General features: G+C 36.4%; 1 protein-coding gene across 3 annotated transcripts; it reads right to left on the bottom strand.

Moving 5' to 3' along the window:
- Positions 1–782: 782 nt before the first annotated feature.
- AREL1 (apoptosis resistant E3 ubiquitin protein ligase 1) lies at positions 783–23,537 on the bottom strand. 3 transcript variants are annotated; one of them, XM_058162354.1, is made up of 21 exons: positions 23,217–23,537; positions 21,525–21,725; positions 18,401–18,608; positions 17,633–17,692; positions 15,490–15,719; positions 14,683–14,920; positions 12,631–12,800; positions 12,371–12,551; positions 10,851–11,098; positions 10,436–10,513; positions 9,903–10,044; positions 8,968–9,089; positions 7,908–7,983; positions 6,826–6,935; positions 6,333–6,512; positions 6,087–6,212; positions 5,656–5,785; positions 5,406–5,464; positions 4,196–4,285; positions 3,614–3,789; positions 783–3,401 (listed from the first exon to the last, which is right to left on the bottom strand). In XM_058162354.1, the coding sequence occupies exons 4-21, from the start codon at positions 17,646–17,648 to the stop codon at positions 3,299–3,301; spliced, it is 2,475 nt and encodes an 824-aa protein (XP_058018337.1). In that variant the 5' UTR covers positions 17,649–17,692; positions 18,401–18,608; positions 21,525–21,725; positions 23,217–23,537; the 3' UTR covers positions 783–3,298. The 3 variants fall into 3 exon arrangements, with proteins under 3 accessions (XP_058018337.1, XP_058018336.1, XP_058018338.1); XM_058162353.1 differs by lacking the exon at positions 21,525–21,725; XM_058162355.1 differs by lacking the exons at positions 4,196–4,285; positions 21,525–21,725.
- Positions 23,538–23,571: the final 34 nt, after the last annotated feature.

Here is a 23,571-nt window from a genome sequence, read left to right on the forward strand (position 1 = left end):
TTGAAGCATAAATAGCAATAATAGCAAGCGCTTTATTAATGCCATTTATTGGTTTGGTTTTTATGAGCATCTGTTTTATTGCGTTTACTGTAAACTACTTAGAATCTTATGATCAGGCAGCATACACGTTGGTAAATGAAATAAACAAAAAATATACTACTACTATTACTCAAAAATGATAGATTTTGTTTCATCAAATACAGTCCCAAAATAAATAGAACTCATTTTTCACTATAAAAAATCAACTGCACGTTAAATTATCTAAACAATCTACATATTCCTGATTAAAACACATTGTAATCTCTGGTTACGATCTTAAGGAAATGAGATAGTAGCAATTCATCTTTAATCATAAAAGTAACTTAATATTAGCATAATGACAACAAATTATCCAGTAAATGTTGATATAATGCCAATTAATATGAAATCAATTAAATGAAACCTAGATCAGTGTCAGACAAGGCACATGTACATTTTCTAGAAGGGGTGACAAATGCATGGTTGGCTGTTACTTTACTTGTGAAGTCTAGAACAGGGGTGTCAAACTCACGGGCTGCGGGCCAGATGTGTCACGTGCTGGCCCTGTCCCTACCCGGTTTAGCGAAGGGGGGGAAAGTCACGATACATCATGTGACGACACTGTGACAATGCGAGTTTGACACCCCTGGTCTAGAAGTACGTTAAAGATGTTTGCAAACCAAAATATGAATGAAGAAATATCTAAGAAAGTATCTTCTCTACCCACTCTAAAGCATCCTGTCTTAGAAACAGTGACAGACAAATCATATTTCAAATATTTTATTTATTGTACAAACTATTTACATTAGAGGCTTACATAATCTTGCTGAATCCTACCTGAAACCGGCCACTGGGAACTGGCCCAGACCAAGCTAAAGTAACAGGTCTTGATATTAAAGCATGCAAGATAGTCTCATATTTAGGGTATGGTATCCAATCCAAGAGAGAGAGATCTATAGGAGCCTATATCATAAGCTAAATCTCTATCCCTGGAATTATTCCCTATTGGGTGAAACAAACAAGGACCAAAGAATAAAACTTATTGAGCACTCACATGTGTATGCATACACACTAGAGTTGGTTACAGCACAGCCTGCATCACGACACACAAAAAGAACTGGAGTATTATTAACTGGTTTAGGAAAGAATTAAGCAGCAAGGATTTAGGAAAATGCGCTGAAACTATAAAGTACTGGGACAAATGTGACCCTGTTAATTGAGGGAATGCTGAGAAGCACTAAGAGTATATTTTTTGCTAAGAACAAGGGGCATCTACCACTGTTTTGACTCTGCTTACGTAAAAAGAAAATCCTTGGCTTCTGCAAAGAGGCAAGAGTGCCAAATGCATTTATTAATAGAGTGGTTTCAAACAGAAGAGGTCTGCTGAATATCCAGCCACTCAATCCTCAATTTAAGAAAAACAACAACTGAGTCTAAAGAAGAAACAAAGGGATTCCTGAGGAAGATGTAGCAGAGCCAGCCTCCAGCCATGCCTGGGAATGCCCTTGGGAGGTCAATGGAGCAAAAGAAAAGACAGGAACAGCATCAAGAAACACCCCACCCTCTAAATCATCACCTGGCTGAGCTATGCAGCATAGACTTTGTTTGGTCCCCTGGATGAGCAGTGGGCAATGAATGTTTCAAGGCATTTACAAGCCTTAATTGCACTGACCAAGAAATTTATTCTTAATACAATCAAGATGGTACCTACATGCTTTTTTTAAAAAAGCAATTACTTAAAGGAGAAAAAATGGCTGCCAATGGAGAAAAAATACAGTATTGGTCTCTAAGAATGCCCCCCAAGGAAGGGATCCCTGAATTATTTCAATACTCAATAGTCCAACATTTTTGGCAAAATAATGGCTTGAACTTCTTTATAAATGCGGTACACATTCAAACAAATAAAAAGTTAACAATATTTGAGGCAGATTTGCAAACTGTCTTCTTTTTTATAATTTGCAAATGATTCTATTGATGATGGAGAAGCAAACCACAATATTAAATAGTATCATAAGATATACCCATTCTTCTCCAGAAAATTAGAGCCTCAATGTGTAGCAGAATGACTTCTTTTAGCAGGTAATGACACTATAATCTCTAGTCATTGGTATCTGTCTCCTCTGACCAGGATAAATGCACTTTAGGTGCCAACAAAATACTCAGCCTTATTATTCAATCAGATTTTGGCTTTGACAACAAAAATTGGTTAAGCTGCCAGCTGGGGCCCCTGAATTCCCACTCATTATTGCCAAGAAAATGGGGAGTCCTAAAAGTGTTGTAATTGAAAAATACACATCAATAACATAGGACAACTCATACAGCTGTCCCTTTCTAGTTCAAATAGTAGTGCACTGTTTTACCTTACAAACCCACTTCCTCCATGTCAATAATAAACAGCTTCAATATCAGCTCCTAAAAATATCATGGAATGCTTCTGATGCAGAACACAGAAAAGAAAAATGCTGGAATAACTGCCTTGTTTAACTGTCTGACTCAAGACAAAGAAATAATATTTTTGCTACTATTACCTGAACAGAGGTTGCTAACAAAAGTCTCCCCAGAGTTTCTGAACTCAAACTCTCATGAGCCTTAATTTCCACAATCAGTTAGTGAGCATCCACAGGAGAGATTGCAGCATCCAGAAGGCTACACTATTCTTTAACTTCACTGGCAAAAATCAGTGGAAACTCTTCCATCATTTTAACAGCTCCTCCTCCACCTACTGAGTGGAGGACCAAAATCACTGTCAAGGATCAGCACTTGTGCTCCAGTAATAGAGTTCTTGTTCACCAACCAGAACAACCAAATGGCATCATGCAGTGCAAGGTGGCTAAGAAATTTAAAAGCTTTCCTGTAACATTGCTTACATGAAAACTTAGGTCAAGGCATGGAAAGATATGAAGACTTCCTGTAATCTGGGGATTCAGGGCTCCCAAACTCATCTAGTCATCTCCCCAAAGTAACAAGTTATATAACTATCCTAATCATCTGCTGTACCAAGCTGCAACACTGGTTTGTGTGCTTCCTCCCATCAGAAATTCCAGACAGATCATGTCCATGAAATACAACTCCAATCTCACTCCACAGGTGAACCCCAATTCATGGACAGGTGCCATGCTGAGAAAGGAGTGATCAGCATAAGACTCTGAATTGTTCCAATTCACATAGTGCCTTTTTCTGCTCTCTGCTGCCTTTCAGATGGGCGACAGAAGGATCTGTGAAGTAAGACTGAGCCTTGCCCTGAAGAATCAAGGAAGGTAGTGGGTTCCTCCAGTAGGTGTCAGAGCATGCCAAAGCCCTCACAGCCTTCACTGATGGCCAGCTGCAGCATCTTGTGCACTTCTTCATAAGAATCATATGTTGGGAGGCACAGCTGGTTAAAACTGAAAGAAAGAACACAGCTTATAGTATAGAATGTGAAACATTGAATCCTATGTTTTCAATTTTTCCTATGCAAGAGAAAATAGGTATTTAACTATTCACAGTACAACACACCACTGCAAATCGCTAGAAACACTCAATAGAGAAAAACTTCTGATTATCAGAATGAAGCTTGCTACAGATAACAACAAAGAATCTCTTAGAAGATACTAACCAAGTATGGGCTGTAGGAAGTGTACTATGTGTTGGAGCTGCAATAATTTGGAAAGATGGACAAAGTGCAGCAAATCCTCCAGGAGGCAGCTGAGAAGAACCAGTGGTAAATTGCAGCAGTCTAGCAAGTTCCTCTTGTGTAAAACTAGACACTACTGTCCAAAACCAGCGCATAACCTAGAAGTTACAGTAAAGGTCAGGGAAACAAGAAGAATGCCAAATTATTAAGTGAGGAGATGGGTACATTGCTAAATTTATAGCAAAATAATCACGTTTGGTGCCATAGTTAGCCAATTCTGAAGATAGTTAGCCAATTCTGAAGATGATTTACTAAGATGCCATACAAACACAGATACATACAAATAAATTTCAATTACAAAGAAAGTATACATGTTTAAAGAACATTTTTAGGTTTACACAGAAAGAAGAAATCTATAGAACATTCAGCAACACAGCTTATACATTTAATAATTATGTTTTTAATTGTGCCTCCCCTAATATATGAAGCATTGTTCTCTTTTTCATAGGAAATCAACATTGCTATTATCATCATCACTGAGATGGAGGAAGAAATCCATGCTACCTTCTCTCGGAAGTGCCATGAACCACCCACTACCACAGCATGTGCTTTGAAATCACAAACGTTGATATCTCCTGTGCCACACATCAGCAACTAGAAGAAAAATAAACACCATTTTCTAAAAGAAAAACCCTTCTGATGTTTTGCTTTCAAACCATGCACCATTCAGTCAACCTTAAATGCTCAGAATTAAGAATAGGAACATTTAATAGCAAGCTCAGATGTTGAATTGCCTACATGATTATGACACCAAATGACACCAACCATGAACAACAAGGAGGTTCAGCATTTTCACAAACTTCTGTAATTTGCAAAATATTCTTTTACAAACATTTTGTTTAAGTATACATTAAAGACCAAGCTAATAATCTCACTTTCTTCCTTACTGTAATGTTATAATGTTAACATTACAATGTTAACATAATAACATTACATTATAACATAATAACAACATAAAGTTATAATGTTACACTGTCCCAAATTGCACTTTTTTCTGCTAAATTTCAACAGCACAAATTTTCAAATTGCGGGATGGAGGGCAAACGGCTACAACAGGGAAAATTTTCCTACTTGTGAATTAAAGCACAAAGAATGATTCAGTTTTCCAGCTAGGAAATTACACAGATGTCATAGAAATATATATAAAACTCTTTATTTTCCAAACCACAGTAGATTTTCTGCCATAAAGCGTTAAGTATATGGCAATTTGAAGAAATGTTTAAGTTATTTTCAAGGGCAGGGTTTTCAATTTTTACAAGTTGCAAAACCTGCACCCCTACCATTAAACCTTAGAAAAATAATTTGGAAGCCCCTGGCTCTATTTGAGTGAATTTTTTTTAATCTCTTGGTCTTTCAGGAAACCCAGGTTCTGTAGAATACAATTTCAAACACCCGAATAAATTTCCAAATAAAAATACTATTAAAAAGCAATGCAAGGCACCATTTCTCCAAAGTGCACATAGCCTATATTTGCAACTTCTTTCTCCAGCTTAGACTGGAAAAATCTTTTAAGCAGGAAGCATATTCAAGAATGGTGCTTGGTTCATGAGCAATTTTACCTTAGCCACATAAAAATAATGTTGGTTAAGTCATATATTTTATACAAACAAGACAATCATCCATATATGGAATCCCAGCACCAACTATTCTACTGTCTCATATTTCACTGAGAATATTTTCCTGTTCTTTATGACAGCAAAGTCCAATTTCTCACCTCAAGTTCATTTTCATCAAAAATAGCCAAGAGGTTTTCAGGAACCAATTCATTGAGACCTAAAAGAGAGCAGCATAATAGATAAACAACCACAACAACCCGCAAAGGGGATTAAAACCCCAATCAAATTTCCTGACTTACTTCTTTTCTTTTAAACGAACAATTCTCACTTTGGACGAAACAACAAAGCAAAAAAAACAACAACCCAAAGTGAAACAAAATAAATCAAAGATCATATTTTGTTCATTACCTTTCAAAAAATGTTCCACTTCTTCTCTAACTTGATTGGCTAATCGATTCTGCGCAAGCAGATTCAGGTACAATATTTTATTCTCATTGGTCACTGGCATTTGAGCACCCCCTGTTAACAGTTCAATTACCTGGGGGAAAAATGAGAGAATGTCTGGTGGATGAAAAAAGTACATCTTTTCATATGATATCCTTTTCCCATTCTAAATGAGAGACATCTAAATGGTATTTTGTTTGTTTGCTTGTTTGTTAAATTTATTTACTGTTGATCTCACCATTGGGCTACTCTAGGCAGCTTACAATAAAAATGGAGAAATGAAAAGAAGTGTAAACAGCAGTAAAGGAACCATAGAATAAACAATGAAAAAGAAAGCAATGGTACAGCAAAATGAGAATAAAAGATTAATAACTTATCAGCAACTGATTTCTCACCTTCTCGAGCTGTCCACTTCTGTTGTATTTTTCCTCAGCAAAAACTAACTCCATTTCATTCACATCATTATTCAAAATAAAGCAAACTTTAGATTTATAGAACTCTGGGTCATCTGTCTCAAAATACTGAAAGAAAAACAAAATGGAAACAAGGACAGGATAGTAAATAAAATTAAGACACAGTGCAAAATCTTGATCTCTCCTTTATTTTCTAAAAGAAAATCAAAAAATTAAGAGTGATTTTACCTTGTAATGCATTCTTAATCCGATGATCTGAGCCAGGAACGATCGTGTGAATCGAGCTTTCACCAGCTGCTTATAAGCTCCTCCTAGAGATGACTCATAAAGACACTTTCCAACCAAGCGCCCTGCAAATTCATATATCTTCAGTCTTAGATAAGAAGGTCGATTAGGATTGGGGTGTACCTACAAACAAGAAAGCTCACAATAAGAGTGATAATCAATAGAGGAGAGGTGGACAATTAAGTTTCCCAAGAGGCTACATAAGAAACTAAAAATGTTATTCTGCCCCATTGCCCCATCATCCTGCCACAGGCTAGACAGGGACAGTCAAAAGGATGGATGTGCCCTGTGGGCTGTAAAATGCCCAGGTCTGAACTAGAGTGACCTCTTAAGACTTAGAACTTGGAGAAGTATGCAACTGTTTGGTCATAAGCCTCTAAACAGAAGAAACGGATAAATACTCTATTTTCACTATGATCAATAGAAAGATACCCACCAGTGCTTGATTATTATCACTGAAGCGAGTAAATAGTTGGTTGGTTGTATCAAACAAAACTTTACAAATTAGTTCAAACCACTCTCTACGAGGACCTCCCCAATCCAAGGCTGTAAGGAAAAACAATAAACAAAAATCAGATAGATCTTAGGGGTGCCTATGCAATCAAGAATACAATGATCAAAGAAAAATATATTTCTAAACATGGTGTCATTTATTACACAGTGCTCAACTGTAACATGATGTTCCAAATTTCTATCACTGTGGCCTTAAGTTTATAACGGTTCTTTTCATTGAAATAAATGAAATAACATAGTTGTAAATAAAATCTTAAAACCAAATTCATTTTTTTAAAAAACAAATAGCACTTGTCAAATTAAAACCTATTTCAGCAACAGATCAGTTGACTCATCAAACATCTGTTTTAATAACAATTTTCTTTTCATGCAGGTAGAAGGGCAACAGAGCTAGTCTAGCCTTCCATGACACAGAATTTCAGAGACTGGGAAAGCCAATATGAAATCTTCTGTTGTGTTCCTCAGAGAGTGTGACATGAAGAGAATATTATACTATATCCTCCACATTCAATGAACGTAGCAAAAAGATTCATGTAGCTGGATTTAAGAAACTTGGATGATTGTTTTATTCATCATACTTCAGCATCATACTTTGGGCTAGCAATTTTTAATGTACCCAAATATTGTCCATGGAAATTCTCAATCATCCAAGTCATGGTTGTCCCAAAGGTGACAAGTGAAGATTTTTGGATAATCTTTCTCTGCTATTGCTGCAACCCTGTGGAACACTGTGAGTCCAGCTCCAATCCTCCTGAGCTTTTGTAAGAGCCTAAAGTCCTGGCTCTGCCAGTTAACTTGGGGCCCCAATGGGGAACCATCACAGTGGAGATATTTGATCAATTAACAACAGTTCCCCTCCCCGTCCCTCTCTCTCCCTCTCTCCCTCCCTATCTATATCTATATCTATAAAATAATAAAATAAAATAAAATAAATAACTGCATTGCAGAACACCAAAGCAGACAAACAGACTTTGCTTTCTTTAATATTGTAACAAATTAACATACCTTCTTCATCCTGAAAAGTCACTTCAAAATTTTTGCTCCAATCAGAAACTGAAAAATTCCGTGTGGCTTTCAGAGTCTATGAGTAAAATAAAATCAAGACATATGAAATCTGATATTTCATCTATAAATACTGTCAATGTATGGATTTTCTCCAAAATTCCTATCTTTTATCTATAGGATTGGCTCTACCTGATCTGAAATTGTACTTTATAGCCTGCTGTTTTGATCAGTTGAAAAAAATGCATGCTGCTGAAAATAACAAGGCTTTTCGAGATAGAGGGTATATCCTGAGATTTAGATGGCATGGACAGCTGTGGCATGATAATGTCAAAGTTAATGTGGACTTTATGTTAGATGTACCACCTTAAGTATATAGAAGAAATACAATCCAGGTTGGGTCTGAAAACAGCTTTGTGGTTCTCAGCCCAAGAACCATTTTATAGACAAGAAATAATAGGCAAACACAAATGGCTAACTTATTGCGAGGGGAATTTTATCAAGGGGAATACAAAATAAAATCAAGAGAACAATTGGAGGCAGAGGGATATAATTGCCAATGGGTTTTTTTATTTAGCAAAATTTAAAGTAGACAACAGTATTTTGTGATAATGAACATTGTAAGACTGATTTTGAAATATAATTGTGTAAAGAATTTGTGTAAAACAGAAAAAAATGAACTCATCATATAGTTTTCATGATTAGATAGATTATAGAAAACAGAGTCATGATACAACCTTAGAAAGAGGTAAATTCATATTTGTACTTATAACTGCTATAAAGAAAAATGAAAGTCATTTCTTTGTATCTTTTTTCTTTTCTAGTTTTTTTATTGTTTCTTTCTTACACTTTTATCTTTCTCTTTGATTTCTTTTTTCTTTTTCTTCTTTACTTTCTATTAGTTTGTATTACTTTTTATCTTTATTTTTAAAACTTTTAATATAATTATATAGTTTAAAAAAGAATTTGTATCCTAAAAGGTAATATATTTTGAGTTATATATTGTTGTTATTCCTTTTCTAGAATAAGTATTTTCCAACACTTCTACATTAGACATACTCACTGAATCCAGCAGATTAAGGCGGCTAACTTTCAAAGAAATTTTGGAATGAGGTTTCTTCATATGCACCTGACGTAATTCCCTCTGGAAGAAGTTGACTTTGTCTTGAAAAGTCTCTGAGCCTCCTGAAATGAATAGGCCCAGAATCATATCTGGAACTTTTCAAAGTCTCCATGAACATTTTTAGCATATGATAGAAATTTCTCAGTCATAACAGCCTTAAAGCAGCAAGTTTGGCTTTATCTCTGAAATATATTAACAGATAACCTGCAGCAGATCACACATAATTGTATGTATTTATTTGATTTATATAGCTGCCCATCTCAAGTAAATGACTGCGGGAACCTCACAACATTAAAACAATTGAAACATATACAAACATTAAAATAAAACATAATTGTACTTAAAGTAACAAATTCTGTTTCAAAAGATTCATTATATAAGACAGCAAATCATGACAAAAATAGCTCTGAGCACCATCTTATAGAATAGGGAAATAAAATTTCTATTTATTAACATTTTCTGTCCCTTTTTTTTCTCTTTTCCCATCTGAATTTTTATGCACACAAACATAAATTCACACACATATTCCACATATTAGAGCACTGTTTGCATTCCCATTGTGGAACCACAAGATTTTTGCAAATGCAGAGAAGATTATAAAGAAATATCCAATTGGATTAGAAAGCTTATATGGTATGCAGAAAGATATATAATTGCTCTATACTTATACATGCTTTAGTTAAAGCATTCTATTCATCTTTCACATTTAGGAATTAATGTGACGCTAAGTTTTGCGTTGCAGAGTCGCTTTGCAGCAAAATGGGCGGCAAGCAAATTGAATGAATGAATGAATGATATAAAAGCTATCAATGGCACAAGTGCTTATGATTCATTACACACCAACCAGTAGAGCCTTCTGCTCTGACTCTTTTTACCTATATTTTTATGCAGAGAACGAATAAAAGTGGCTGCCAAGATGTTCCTCTCTTTGCAGCTCAACTCCACAGGAGGCTGGATCCCATCATCCACCACCAATGTCAGCAATTTGTGTACAGGATCTGGCCCATGATAAGAAAACTAACACCAAGAAATGGGGAGGGAAGGAAGAAGGAACCATCATTCACCAAGACCACAGCACATGAAGCAAATGCAATTAGCAGTGTTTGTGCATATTCCCTTGCCCCACCCCTTGTTCTGGATTGGTTAGCAAAAAAGGGTGATTTATAAATTCCATTTCCCACAGAATGAATCTGTTTGCTCAGGGAACAAAGGAGAATGAAGTTGAATGACAGGGTGCAGGATGTAGTACAGGACAACACCACAGCAAGTTCCCCAGAATAATCTAAAATGCCAACTAAAAATCTCATTTAGGCCTGCAAATGAAATAAACTATTTGAATCCCCTCATGCCACAAACTTTCTCAAAACAGAACATGCCCCACCATGTAGCAGGGAGTTCCACAACTCACTTTGGTGCCAGGACATACTCGGAAAGTAAAGAGACGCCAAGGAATAATCTTCAAGTAGAATTCCTTCACTGAGAATTGCTTTGAGGCAAAAGAAAACAGAAATCGTATTTTTATGAATACGTTATTCTGAAAAGATGTCAACAATGAACAAATCCATTCTTTTTTTTAATGTAACAAAAGTAGGCCTTAGCCACAATTCAGATTTTCTGACTAACATAGAGATGAGCCATTGCAACATGGATATTTCTGTCACCTTGTAGAAAAGCTCTGTAGCACAATACACCTGTCCTCATAACCACCACACTGAGACCATTCTAGAAGATTACTGCTCATTAGAAACATACCAAACAGTGACAATGAGAACTGCAAACGTAGTTATTGTCTGAATGGAAGACTGATAAAGAAGTATTCTTACTTTAGGTGAAACGTAGCAATAAACTTTTTTGGGTTTCTTCACTTTTTCAGGGGTCGGGCTATCAGAAGGAGAGTCTTCATCCTCATCCTCAGTAGCAGTGGAAAGTCGTCGCTGAAAGGAGCCCAAATTCAGGGGTGGAAGATGCCACTGGGTGTTGGTATAGCTATTAGCATTATACAGGTAGGCTTCAAAGTAGATACTGACCCCTGAGGTAGAAACATTACGCTCTACGATGTTCTTTTCATCCTCTGCAGAACAGACAGGTGTAAAGTGTAACACAAGACAAAGCTCAGAATAGAAACCCAAGTTATGCAGCTGGGTTTTTAAAATGTTGTGGATCCAAAATATTATTTTGCAGTGCATTTGTTATATTCTTAATGATTAAGGATATTTCATAGCGAGCCAATCTGGTCTAGTGGTTAAGGCATCAGGCTAGAAACTGGGAGACCAGGAGTTCCAGTCCTGCCTTAGGTGCAAAGGCACCTGAGTAACCATGAGCCAATCCTTCTCTCGGAACTCTAGGAAGCAGGAAGCAAAGCACTCCTGAAAATCTTACACAAAAAACTCTGCAGAGATTTGTTTAGGCCAGGGGTCTGCAAACTTGGCTCTTTTAAGACTTATGGACTTCAACTCCCAGAGTTCCTCAGCCACCAAAGCTCTGGGAGTTGAAGTCCACAAGTCTTAAAAGAGCCAAGTTTGCAGACCCCTGGTTTAGGCAGTCACTAGGAATCAATACTGATTTGAAGGCGCATGTGTATGCAAGATTATTTCATGGAGGCTTAATGCTCAATAGCACTTTTTGAGTAGGTTGGTTTTAATGTGAGTTGAGTGACAGGCTATGCCCACTACTTCTGAGTCTTCCAGTCATTTTCTGTTTCAAATCTTGCCACTCTATGATGAAGAGGGCAGGAATAAAACATCCAGGAACAACTATGGGGCGTTGCAAATATTTACAGCCCAAATATATTACATTTTAAATTTCATGTGTTTAGTCCTAAACAGACTGATATTAATTGAACTTATGTGTACATTTCAATATTTTGGAAGATGGATTCAGAGAAGCAGAAGAGGGAAATGACATGGAAATTCCTCAAGCCTATTGCTTTTCTACTATAAATAGATTTTTTTAAGCCAGTGAACTATGTGCTGGAATAATTCATTTATAATTTGCCAGATTTTCTTCAGATTTCATATGCTGAGATTGCATATCTACTATAAACTCCAAAACACTTTATGTGTATAAAATTAAATTACTTATTCAGGGAATGCACACAACAAAGTCTATAATGTTTTTATTTAAAATATCTTTCTTTACCATTAATAATTTCAAAAAACAAGCAAGGAAATAATGACATTGCTATTTTCAGTTTAAGATGCTTATAACAGAACACAAGATAATGAGATGCCAAAAAGCAGAATACAAAGGATTAAATTTGAGAAACCCAGGTTTTTAAATGAAGTGCACAATGTTGTTTTATACACAAATTCTATACACAAAGTATAAAAAATAATTCACTTACCACTGAGAACTATTATGTCAAACTCTCCATTACTAATAGGCTGGTTTTGGTAAGAGATGCAGGCACGGAAACAACCCCTACGCAGTAGGGTGAGTCGCAGGAAAACTTGGCAGGTCTGTTGATTGGACATCACAGACTTTTCAAACAAAACATCAGAAGGCTCTTCTTCCTGAGGGCCAAGCTAGAAAAAATAAATATGAGTTAGGAGATATTGGTGTGGTCTGAAGTTTTATGTCAGAAGATATACAGGGCCCACTTACTTCATGGATCAAGAGGCTGTAATTGTGCTCATCTATCAATGATACTGAGTTGCTAGTAGGGTTATCATATTCATCTCTGGGAACTATTTGCAAAGTATGTGGCTGCCCACATGTCAGCACCAGGGTGGAGAAATGGCAGGCAATTTTGGTTTTCGAGGGAACTACCATCCCTGAAATAAGAAACACATTGCACAAATCCCTTATAAAATTACAAGGAGGGTATTTGCAAAGATCTAATGACATAGAAATAGGATTGATACTAAATAAAGCAACCAGTGTTGGCTAACAAACAAACGTTTCTACACCCCAAAATGTACAGAGTGAAGAAATCACTATTTCTGGCTTATGGTGCTAGGCACAGAGTCAACCCAATGTTTCATGGAGTAATACATATAACAGAACTATTTTCACATTTACATCACTACAAAAGAGATTGTTGGAATGTGGCAGAATTTTTCACTTGGATAAAATTATTCATAGTGAAATGCACCATAAATATTTAAGGACAGAATATGTACCAGGAGACCAATTGGGTAAATTATTATTTCCAGACAACTATACTGAATACAATGACTCAGGTTATAGTTGAGTTTGGTTTTGAACCTCTTCCCACTGGATTGTGTTTATTCCATCTTTTTAATTTACAAGATATTGGAAGCAATTAAAAACAGGTATGTTGACAGGCAAAATATAGTGGTGAAAACCACATGAATCTCTGTAGGGTCGTTGGTGCTCTCTGAACTTGTTTTCTTGCAGACATCTCATTATCCAACTAGGTAACATCATCAGTGATGGGAGTGGGGTCTGCTCTCTGTTTATATAGTAATGGCATGTCCTATCGGTATTGGTGATTCCTTGAAATCTATATTGGTGTTTCTTTGTTAGCTTGTTTCTCTGAGTTGGCAATTCCTTGATTGGGGTATTTTTACTGCTTGATTGTTGGTCTAGTTCGAGTGTCTGCAACCTACGGCTCCAGAGCCACATGTGGCTCTTTGGGCCCTCTGCTGTGGCTCCCTGTTTGATGATCCCACCACTGGGTGGCCCCACCCCTCGCTCTCCCAGTCATTCCTCACCTGGCCTGAGAAGGTAAGGGCGATGGCGGGGGATGGAGAAGCAGCTGGGGCAGAGACAGAGAGATACAGAGAGGGGAGGGGGGGGAGGGAGGGAGGGAGAGAGAGAGAGAGAGAGAGAGAGAGAGAGAGAGAGAGAGATGTCAAAAGGGTTTTATGGTTCCCGTTGTTTTTTAACAACCGGTTCTCTGCCCTAATGGGTAGGCGTGGCGGGGTGTGTGTCATGTGACTGATGAGATATCGGGTTGGCCATGCCCACTGAGTTTTGTGGCTCCCAATGTTTTCTTTTCTGTGGGAAACAGGTCCAAATGGCTCTTTGAGTGTTTAAGGTTGCAGACCCCTGGTCTAGTTTAATCTTCTTTATTTTTATTTATTTATTAAATTTATATGTGCCCATCTCATTCAGAGGCAATTCTGGGCAGCTTAAAAACATAAAAACTGATAGACATTACAATTTTAGGGTTTGTTCTATGAGTATGATGGTAGTAGCAAAGAACCAGGATTTTACTATTGCTCAATCTTCTAATATAATTAGTGTATTATTTCCCACGTGCATGGAATATTTTCTACATTCGTCAAAGGGAAAATATTAAGAAATCGTGAATTATGTGCATCAGTTGGATTGAGGCTATGATTTGATTCTGATAATAATATGTTTATCCATTCAGGACAAAATGGAGTACAAAGCTATTTAAAAAAATTCTAGAAAGTGGACTAGTAAAACAGATGAACAACATTTGTCATTTTATGATTCCACAATACTAAAAATGGGTTTTTTTTTCTTAAATAGGCATTCTATAGACATTTCAGTGTGTCTATTAATTAAATTTTACTATAAATTAATAGTTCAATCCCAAAGCTGGTAAAGATGTAATCAACTCAGCATCATCTAATATAGCCATGGCACCAAAAAATATAATAAAGACCAACATTAGGGTATATTATTTGCCAACTACTTGTTTTTGCTTTAAGAAATACTTACCTGGTTGAAATACTTTATAGTAAGGACTATACGCAACATTCAAGCCTCCAAGTTTTACGCTTATTTCATACCGCCCAGCTCTGCGCACAGTGAATGCCACCTTTACCACATTGGAACTGGGTTCTTGAAGTACTTCCTGGGTGACAGGAATATCTATTGCTAACTCCACATGGCAGATGTGAACTCGCAGCCCAACAGGATGATGAGCAGGGAAAGGCTGGCCATTCTTATAAAACAACTGTATGGGAATTAAGAAGCCAAGTGAATAGCAGACTGCGACAGCATTAAGTTCTCACATCAGCCATTAAAAGATGCAGTAAATTAAAATCATCTTGCTGACATTACAAGTTGTGGTGGAAATCTTTGCTTCAATATACATGCATTCAGTATAAGATCCAAATTTGAAGTTGCCAATTAAGATAAATTAATAAAGGAAGAATAAAGAAAGAAAATATTCTTAGAAGGGTTTAATAATGTTTAAATTCAGCACACACAACTCTGTAACCAAACCTGAGGTTAAAAATATTTGCAGTACAGAGAATGATCAACACATATAATATCAATAAAGGAGGAAAATTGGGGGGAGGAATCACCCTTATTAGGTTTTTTTTATTAGTTTTGATGTTGTTCAGTTAATAACTCATGTCCGACTCTTCACAACCTTATGAACCATAGCAGCATGCCAGGGCTCCCTATCCTCTATTGTCTCCAGAATTTACACAAATTATTTATGTTTTTAGCTCCGATTGCCTGGATTTTTTGTTCTGCACTTTCTCAAATTATCATAAAATGGAAATTTCCTCTTACATGCACTCGGAAGGCCATACTACGTCCCACCTCACAGGGATCCTTCCAATCCCAGAAGACTTTACAAGTGCGGGGGTCCAAGTAATTGCCTCGCACATAGTCATAAATGGTCCGTTCTCCTCGACGTTCCCGGTCTTCATGCTGGAGGAAGCTGACTACACGTGCGGCAAGCTCAAAGAGGAACTTAATGGTGAAGAAGAAAGCTACCACAGATACCACTGTGATCCCACCTGTCAAACAGAAATTATAGTGATAGGGTGCAACAAAACTCTCAAAATCCATCACCATGGCTTTCATTTCATTTATTTGATTTTTATACCGCCCTTCTCCCGAAGGACTCAGGGCGGTGTACAGGCAAATAAAAACAAGCAAGACACTATATATAAAAATGTAAAATTAAAAAACTTATTATAATTTGCCTAAAGATTTAAAATATATAAAAACTAAAACCCCATTTAAAATTAATAATAAAAACTATAAAATCCATAAAATTTAAGCCAGCCCCACGCGAATAAAAAGATGTGTCTTCAGTTCACGGCGAAAGGTCCGAAGGTCAGGTATTTGACGTAAACCCGGGGGAAGTTCGTTCCAGAGTGTGGGAGCCCCCACAGAGAAGGACCTTCCCCTGGGGGCCGCCAGCCGACATTGCTTGGCGGACGGCACCCTGAGAAGTCCCTCTCTGTGAGAGCGTACGGGTCGGTGGGAGGCATATGGTAACAGTAGGCGGTCCCGTAAGTACCCAGGCCCTAAGCCATGTTTCATATTACAAGTAATCCTCAATTTACAACACTTCGTTTAGTGACCATTCGAAGTTACAACAGCACTCAAAAAAGTGACTTATGAACATTTTTCACACTTAACATGGTTGCACCATACCCATGTCAAATGATCAAAATTCAGACTTTCTCAGATTTTTTTCAAAATTCAGAATATTCAGATATTTATGATGGTTGCAGCAGGGGGGTCCCTCTGACAAGCAAACACAATGGGGAAGCAGATTCATTTAATAACCGTGGCGCTAACTTAACAGCTGCAGTGATTCACTTAACAACTTTGGCAAGAAAGGTTGTAAAATGAGGCATAATTCACAACAAGTGTCTTGCTTAGCAACAGAAATTTTGGGCTCAATTGCGGTCTTATAGTTATTTTGGATGAGAATTTACAATATTTAATCTTGAAGTAAAAGATTTATAGGGAATTGCTTCAATTAATGGGATTAAAATCAAAATAAAGCCTTCTGAGATATTAAAGTTCCAGATTATCAATTTTGTATTTGATTATTAGATTTTTATTATATCTTTATTTATATATAGAGAAGATATCTCAGAGTGTTACATATATATAATACTCCTGCCTCCTGTTTTACCCACAACAAGCAGCTGGCTTTCAAGCCTATGGCAGGCCTAGAATTTACAACGACATCTTAACCACTACACCACACTGACTCTCCTTATATATGGCTAAATACACAACATTACACATAAGCACCATTTGCATTTTCTGCCTCAGATACTAAAATGTTTTTGGCTATTACTGGCATCATTACAAAGAAACTAGGGAAGATCTGTGGATTAGTTTGCAGGAAAAAATGAAATAGAATTGAATAGGCTCAATAGTGTTAAGAAAACAGACACTGTTCAAAAAACTACAAGTAGTCCTTGACCTATTACCACAATTAGCAGTTCCTAGCAAAGGTATGAATTTTGGTCATTAAGTGATTCTTTAAGTGTCACTTAATGTGAAGAATGTGGCACCATTTTTACAACCATTTTTACTGCAGTTGTTAGGCAAATTCTGTGGCCATTAAGGGAATTATGCAGTCATTAAGCCAATCCGACTTCCCCAATTGACTTTGCTTGCTAGAAGTCGTCTGGAAAGTTCACAACAATCATTTGACTACAAACTGGAACCATTGTAAACATCAGCCAGTTGTCAAGCATCCAAATTGCGATCAAGTGATCATGGGGGTGGTGCAATTGTCATAACATAGAGGATGGGTCATAAATCACTTTTTCCGAGGCTGTTGTTGTAACTTTGAACAGTCATTAAACAAATGATTGTAAGTTAAGGACTACTTGTAAGTTAAAAGAATGAAATCTCGAAGGTTCCTTTTAGATTCTATGAATAAATTGTCTTTCCTTACCAATAATGTAAAACATTAGGTCCTTTCAATAAGACACACAGCCGAGGATTACAGCTGCATCTAGAAAGAAAAAAACAGATCTAGTACAAATACAAAAAATCTAGGTAGATCTACAAAATGTTTGGACTCCACAAAACACACTAAGCATTCTTTGGTTCTTTAACTTCCATTTTTGAAAAAAAGAAACAAGGTGAGGTCAGTTGTAGCTTTTGGAAATACAAGAAGTTAATAGTTTTAAGCATTAAAAAACTGACTACCAGCAATAATCTCCAAGAACTCTTTTAGTTATTTATTTATTGTTTTTTATATACTACACTTTTTCAAGAAATGGCATCATGATCCTCCTATTCTATTCTCAGAAAAACCTTAGACCATAATGTGCCACTCATTCTTCATTCTACCAGTTGGAAGAGTATTCAATGATTAAGAAGGTTTTAAGATGATAACAATTATCCAATAGATTTCAGAAGCCTAAATAAATCTTGTAAATCATCATTACCACCTAGAATATTAATCCTTAAAATACAGAAAGGTCTGCCAGGGTTGCTACCAAGAGAACAGGGTTCAGAGGTGTCAAAACAGGGGACACTGAGACTTGCCAATACACTTTATAAGCACAATATCTTACAATAATGTCATCTAGTAACAGTAACACTTTCTATTATGTTGGAATTCTGTACTGGACCTATCCCTATTCTCTTTACCATGCCTTACTTCACAGCCTGCACAAGCACCTTCCACATCCTGCCAGCTAATTGGAAGAATTACCTTTATTCAAACTCCCATGTCCAGAAAGCCAAAGTGGGAGTGCCCATTCCTCTGCACCTTTATTCAGGATAGACACCAGGCAGTATCCATAGGATCCTGGAAATCACAATAGGAACTCAGAGCCAGGGAATCAAATGAAGCAATGAAGTGACCATCCCAAGAAGTGGCACTCTGCATTATCAGACCACGAAGCTCTCAAACCATTTTCCTGAAATGAAAACAAGGAGTTGCAATCATTATGTGTATTATGTATGATTTAAAAGCATTTTGGGTAGGCAACTAAAAAGGTTAAAAAGTCCCACAAAAAGAGCTGTAGCAAACCACTTCAGAACTGTTACCAAGGTACCTACAAGTGAGTCAAGCTTCAACTGAAGGAGACATGGATTTAACAAGCTGATAAATGTATTATGAACTGAAAAGGAGAGAAAGGCAGTTACAATGATATGCATGTTCCATGTAAACAAAATGAAATGGCGATGGTCCTTCTCCAAGCCATCAGCAAAGTTAACAATTTAGCGTATAAAACAATTTAGTTAACAATTTAGCATATAAAATGCTAAATAAATGTATAAAATGATGCAGGGCAGAAGGAAGCTATGGTACCTTCTAAATAGCATTCAGAGTACAGGCAATCCTTGACTTATGACCAAATTCACAATTTTTGTCATAAGTCATGAAGGTTGTAAAGGAGATCACCACATGATCGCACCTATTTTTACAGTTTTTTGGTGGCAATCATTAAGCAAACAAGAGTCACCTTGAGGCGAGTTAGATGGCAATCAAATCAAATAAATTAACAAATAACCCTATAATCATAAAGTAAATGCCACAGTAAGCAAATCCATTCTTCACTGTGGGGCAGTTTATGTTGGAAATTGGAAGTAAACCCTGGTTTCCTGCAACAACATCATAAATTGCAAGCATGTGACCACGGCTTATTGCAAACGGCCATGAATGCATACAGTTTCTCAGCACCCAACATGCAGTCACATATAGGAGGAAGGGGTGTCTGGATATCAGAACTTTGAATCTGGGTCATAAATCCCTTTTTTGGGGTCCATTGTAACTTTGACTGGTTTCTTAGCAATTGTCGTGTGTTGAGGACTAGCTGTAATCAATTGTCTTTGATATGCTTTAAAAATTCCTTTTCCAAACCTAGTGAAATAATTTTTGCTAATTCTAGCTTTTCTTAATGTATATCAAGAATTTCAATTAGTTATCTAATATTATCTAATCTTTGTCATTTTCTATAAAACCAGAAGGCATGGGATGGATTATTGTAGATAATACTTTCGAGTCTTACATATGAGTCACATGCTAAAGCTTACACAATAAACAAACTTTTCCCTCTCAAAAATGGATTATTTTTTTTAAAAAAGTATCCTATTCCTTCAAACAATATATGTTCAATACCACTAAATAGGATAAGCATAAAGTCAGGAAGTTTGTCCTGTTCTCACAGATTTCACAGTATTATTATAAAAAAACTGTCATATATGATCTTTAGAAGAGCTTTCATTTTAAAATGTTAATTTCTGTGCTACTAACCTCTTTCTAAATTTAATAAAGTTAAAAAAATACTGATTTGTCAAAACAGAGTTATTACATGTTTTTCTCTAAGCATCCTCAATAGTACAAATGATACTTGGATCTTGCTGCTTCAATAGAAAGGCCAATAATTTATCAAGCCTTTTCAGTTGCTTGCTATGTCTTTGGTTTAGGTGGTTCACTGAATATTCTGTGCTGATTGTCCAAAGGAATTAAGATCCAATTTAACAGAAATAAGGTATCTTATATATAAATTTTTATCTTAGTTTCTTCCAACTAACACATTTTATCCAAAGGCATCAGCTGCATATATATATTTATTCAAAGTTATGTATTCTGGGTGTGTGTACACACACATGCACACTTATACAAACACAACTTTGAAGGTTATTCTTGAATGCCAAAGGTGAATGAAATGTCAAATCCTGCGATGCCATTAGAATGATTTAAAAATTAAGATTGTGAATAGGAAAAATAAGGAATATAAAGTTTGACTATTAGATCTGGGATAAATTATTTGTTTATATTTCTGGTAACTTCTTATGGATTGCATAAAGATAAAAGTAAGACTAAGGGGAGAAAAGGTTTTTTGTCTTTGTAAAAAGGATGAAAAATTTATTATATTTGCTTATGCTCATGTGTGATGAAGGTTGGAAGTCACTTCTGTATTATCTTTGTTGCCTTTTTCTTTTCTACATTTTTGTCTTCTTTTTTCTGTAACTTCTGAAGTTCCCTTTTTTATTCTACTTTAGTTTATATTACATTTTGCTATGTTTTTTTTTTATTGAATAAAATTGTTTTTTTTTAAAGTGCAGAAATGAGATCTGACATCTCTCCAAGCAAGAATGATCAAATATAGGCAAGTTATTCCAGTTTGCCTGGAAATCTTTATGGATGTACACATAACCAAGGAAGCTAATAAAATGCTTGAATCATTAACAGAAATAGAACACATTGAAGAATGATTCCGGATAAGCAGATCAAAATTAGATGATTGCAACTCTTACTTCCTAAGTTTAATTGACAATTAACCTCATGGGTCAAATCATAATATAAACAAACCGAACAGTCCATTCAATAGGGGAAAAAAAGTCTTTACTATATGTAGAAAGAAAGTTGATGCATTGGTATCTATAATACAACAGATAAGAATCTACAGGCTTTAGATAATCATAAACGAAACCAGAATCAGCACTGTGATGCAAAAGCTTAAACAAATACACAGTTCTGGACTGCATCAACGAAAACACAATGTTCACAGAAGATAATAATTAAATTGGGGGAAAAAAACAGAATAGAATGTTATCAAGAGAACAAAGGTCATGCCGGTCATGCCATGCTTTAATTTCCTGCTACCTCAGTCATAAACATTCCTATTTTTCCCCTCTTTGGAAGTTATCAGAAACAAATAGAATGATGGCTTTATTTTTACATGAATTATTCTGAATGACATTGCCCAGATCAACAAATTGCCCAAATTCATTTCAAATCTGACAAACAAAAATGTAGGTTTGAGTCACATGGTAAAAAACTCACAGAATCAGAAAGAGATTATTTAGCCCATCATATCTAATACCTTGATCAGTGCAGGAATTCAAAATGAAATATATACAACAGATGGTTTCTCAGCCTTCTTTTAAACAGAACCAATGAAGTGAAACAGGTTAATTTTCTGAGTAATAGTTTCCACTGTGAAACTGCTTTTACTTTTAGGAAGTTTGTTCCAATTTTCAATTGGAATTTTTCTTGTTAAAATATATCGCTTGGGTCATACACTCTGGAATGACAGAGAATGGATCCTTTAAAGGTTACAGTAACTGACAGTTTCTATTGATACAATATTTATAATCAATTTCTACAAAAGAAACAATCTGAAATAAGTGTGAAATAACCCAGATGTTTTCTTCTACATATCTACTTTCTAGCTGACAACATGATACACTTTTCAATATTAAGAATTCTTCACAATTTTTGATATTATCTCTCAGTAAATATTTATTTTACATTACCACCTGCTTATTAGTAGCAAGCAGTTTGACTCAAGGCGAAGTTTCTCACCCAGAAATTATACCATGCAGGGAATGCTGAAATCACAAGCATATTCTGACATATCCTATTCCATCATGTTACACTAGATATGCTGGGAAATCATTGCCAGTTGTACCTTTCGATTGAGTTTGTACAGTGATTAACATAACATTGATGCAGATTTCCTATTAAAAATAAATCATTATTCATTTAAAACCAATTATTATTTAGTTGAAGTAACCAAGTGGATTAGCATATACAGATATTGCAAGAATAACTTTACAAGTAAGAAAAACAAATTACATGTATTTAAAATTACTATTTTATGAAGTAATATCTGACAAGAACCAAGCTGATACCTAAATTATACAAGAATAAATGAAAGTTAATTATAAGAAATCAAGTGGAAGTGATCCAACAGATTAACTTCCTGCAATTTGTATGCTATTTTTCCGGAGAATTTCACAAAACCAATATCAGTGTAGGACAAATTCTAGAGGGCAAGTCATAATATACTTCATACAATGAAATATCACCTTCAAAGACATCGAATCATAACTTAGCTTGTTGACATTCCATATAATACTTTAAAGGGGGAAAACCCCTGTAACAGAACTATTCTTTTAGTAGGGGTTTTTTTTCCCATTCACATACTAAGAAGTAACTCTTTACTAGCCTGATAGGCAGGGCAAATTTGGCACTAACCAAATTAGAACTGAACGCCACTTTCCAGAACAATTAATTAAAAAACACCTCACTGCATGAAACAGCATTGAAAACTAAAACAACATCTAACCAGGCTTATCTACAAACCATAAAACGTTAACTTCCCAAATCGAATAATGAAAAATATTAACTGGCCGGCCAGGACTAATTTGAAAATAGAAAGTAATGGAAGAATTGTATACCACGGGGAAATTATGAACAGGTAAATTTAAGGGCACCTCCACTTTCCCTTTCCTAACATCGGAGAGGGAGAGGATATTCATTTAGAGCAGGGGTCTCCAACCTTGGCAACTTTAAGCCTGGAGGACTTCAACTCCCAGAATTCCCCAGCCAGCAAAGCTGGCTGGGGTATTCTGGGAGTTGAAGTCCACCAGGCTTAAAGTTGCCAAGGTTGGAGACCCCTGCTCTAGAGTATTGTAGAAACACGCCGCTTTTTCCCCTCTTCTCCCGGACGGAGGGGAAAGTACCTTCGTGCGAGGGGAAGCAAAGAAAAGAAAGCGAAAGAACCAAATACCCTCAGAGTCAAATTTCCTTCTTCTTCTTCTTCCCGGCTGGTTGGAGTGAGAGTTTGGAAACAAACGAGTCAACTGGCAGGCTTCCCATCCGCGGCTGAGATCCCTGCAGCCCAGTTCAACTGTGCGGTCGGTCCTAGCACCTGTTGCTTCCTCGCCGCTTCCAGCTTATCCTACTGCCTGCACTAACGAAAGCAAAAAGCCAGACTGGGCTGCCCGTTTCTTCAAGGAGGGGCAGGATTTTCTTAGGGGACCGCCCACTTCCTGCTGCTGCAGCTACTTCCTTCCCTCTTCCTCCCGTTCCCGTACCAGGTCCTCCTGCCTCTCGCTTTCCCCTGAAGGGACTCTCGGCTCATC

The sequence above is a fragment of the Ahaetulla prasina genome, chromosome 1, assembly GCF_028640845.1.
Source record: "Ahaetulla prasina isolate Xishuangbanna chromosome 1, ASM2864084v1, whole genome shotgun sequence".
Classification (NCBI taxonomy): Eukaryota; Metazoa; Chordata; class Lepidosauria; order Squamata; family Colubridae; genus Ahaetulla; species Ahaetulla prasina.

Coding starts and splice junctions, on each gene's coding strand:
- AREL1 (XM_058162353.1), bottom strand. Junction 5,786..6,086: donor GAAGTGGACAGCTCGAGAAG/GTGAGAAATCAG, acceptor TTTTTCCCCCAG/GTAATTGAACTGTTAACAGG. Junction 3,790..4,195: donor CATGGCACTTCCGAGAGAAG/GTAGCATGGATT, acceptor TGTAACTTCTAG/GTTATGCGCTGGTTTTGGAC.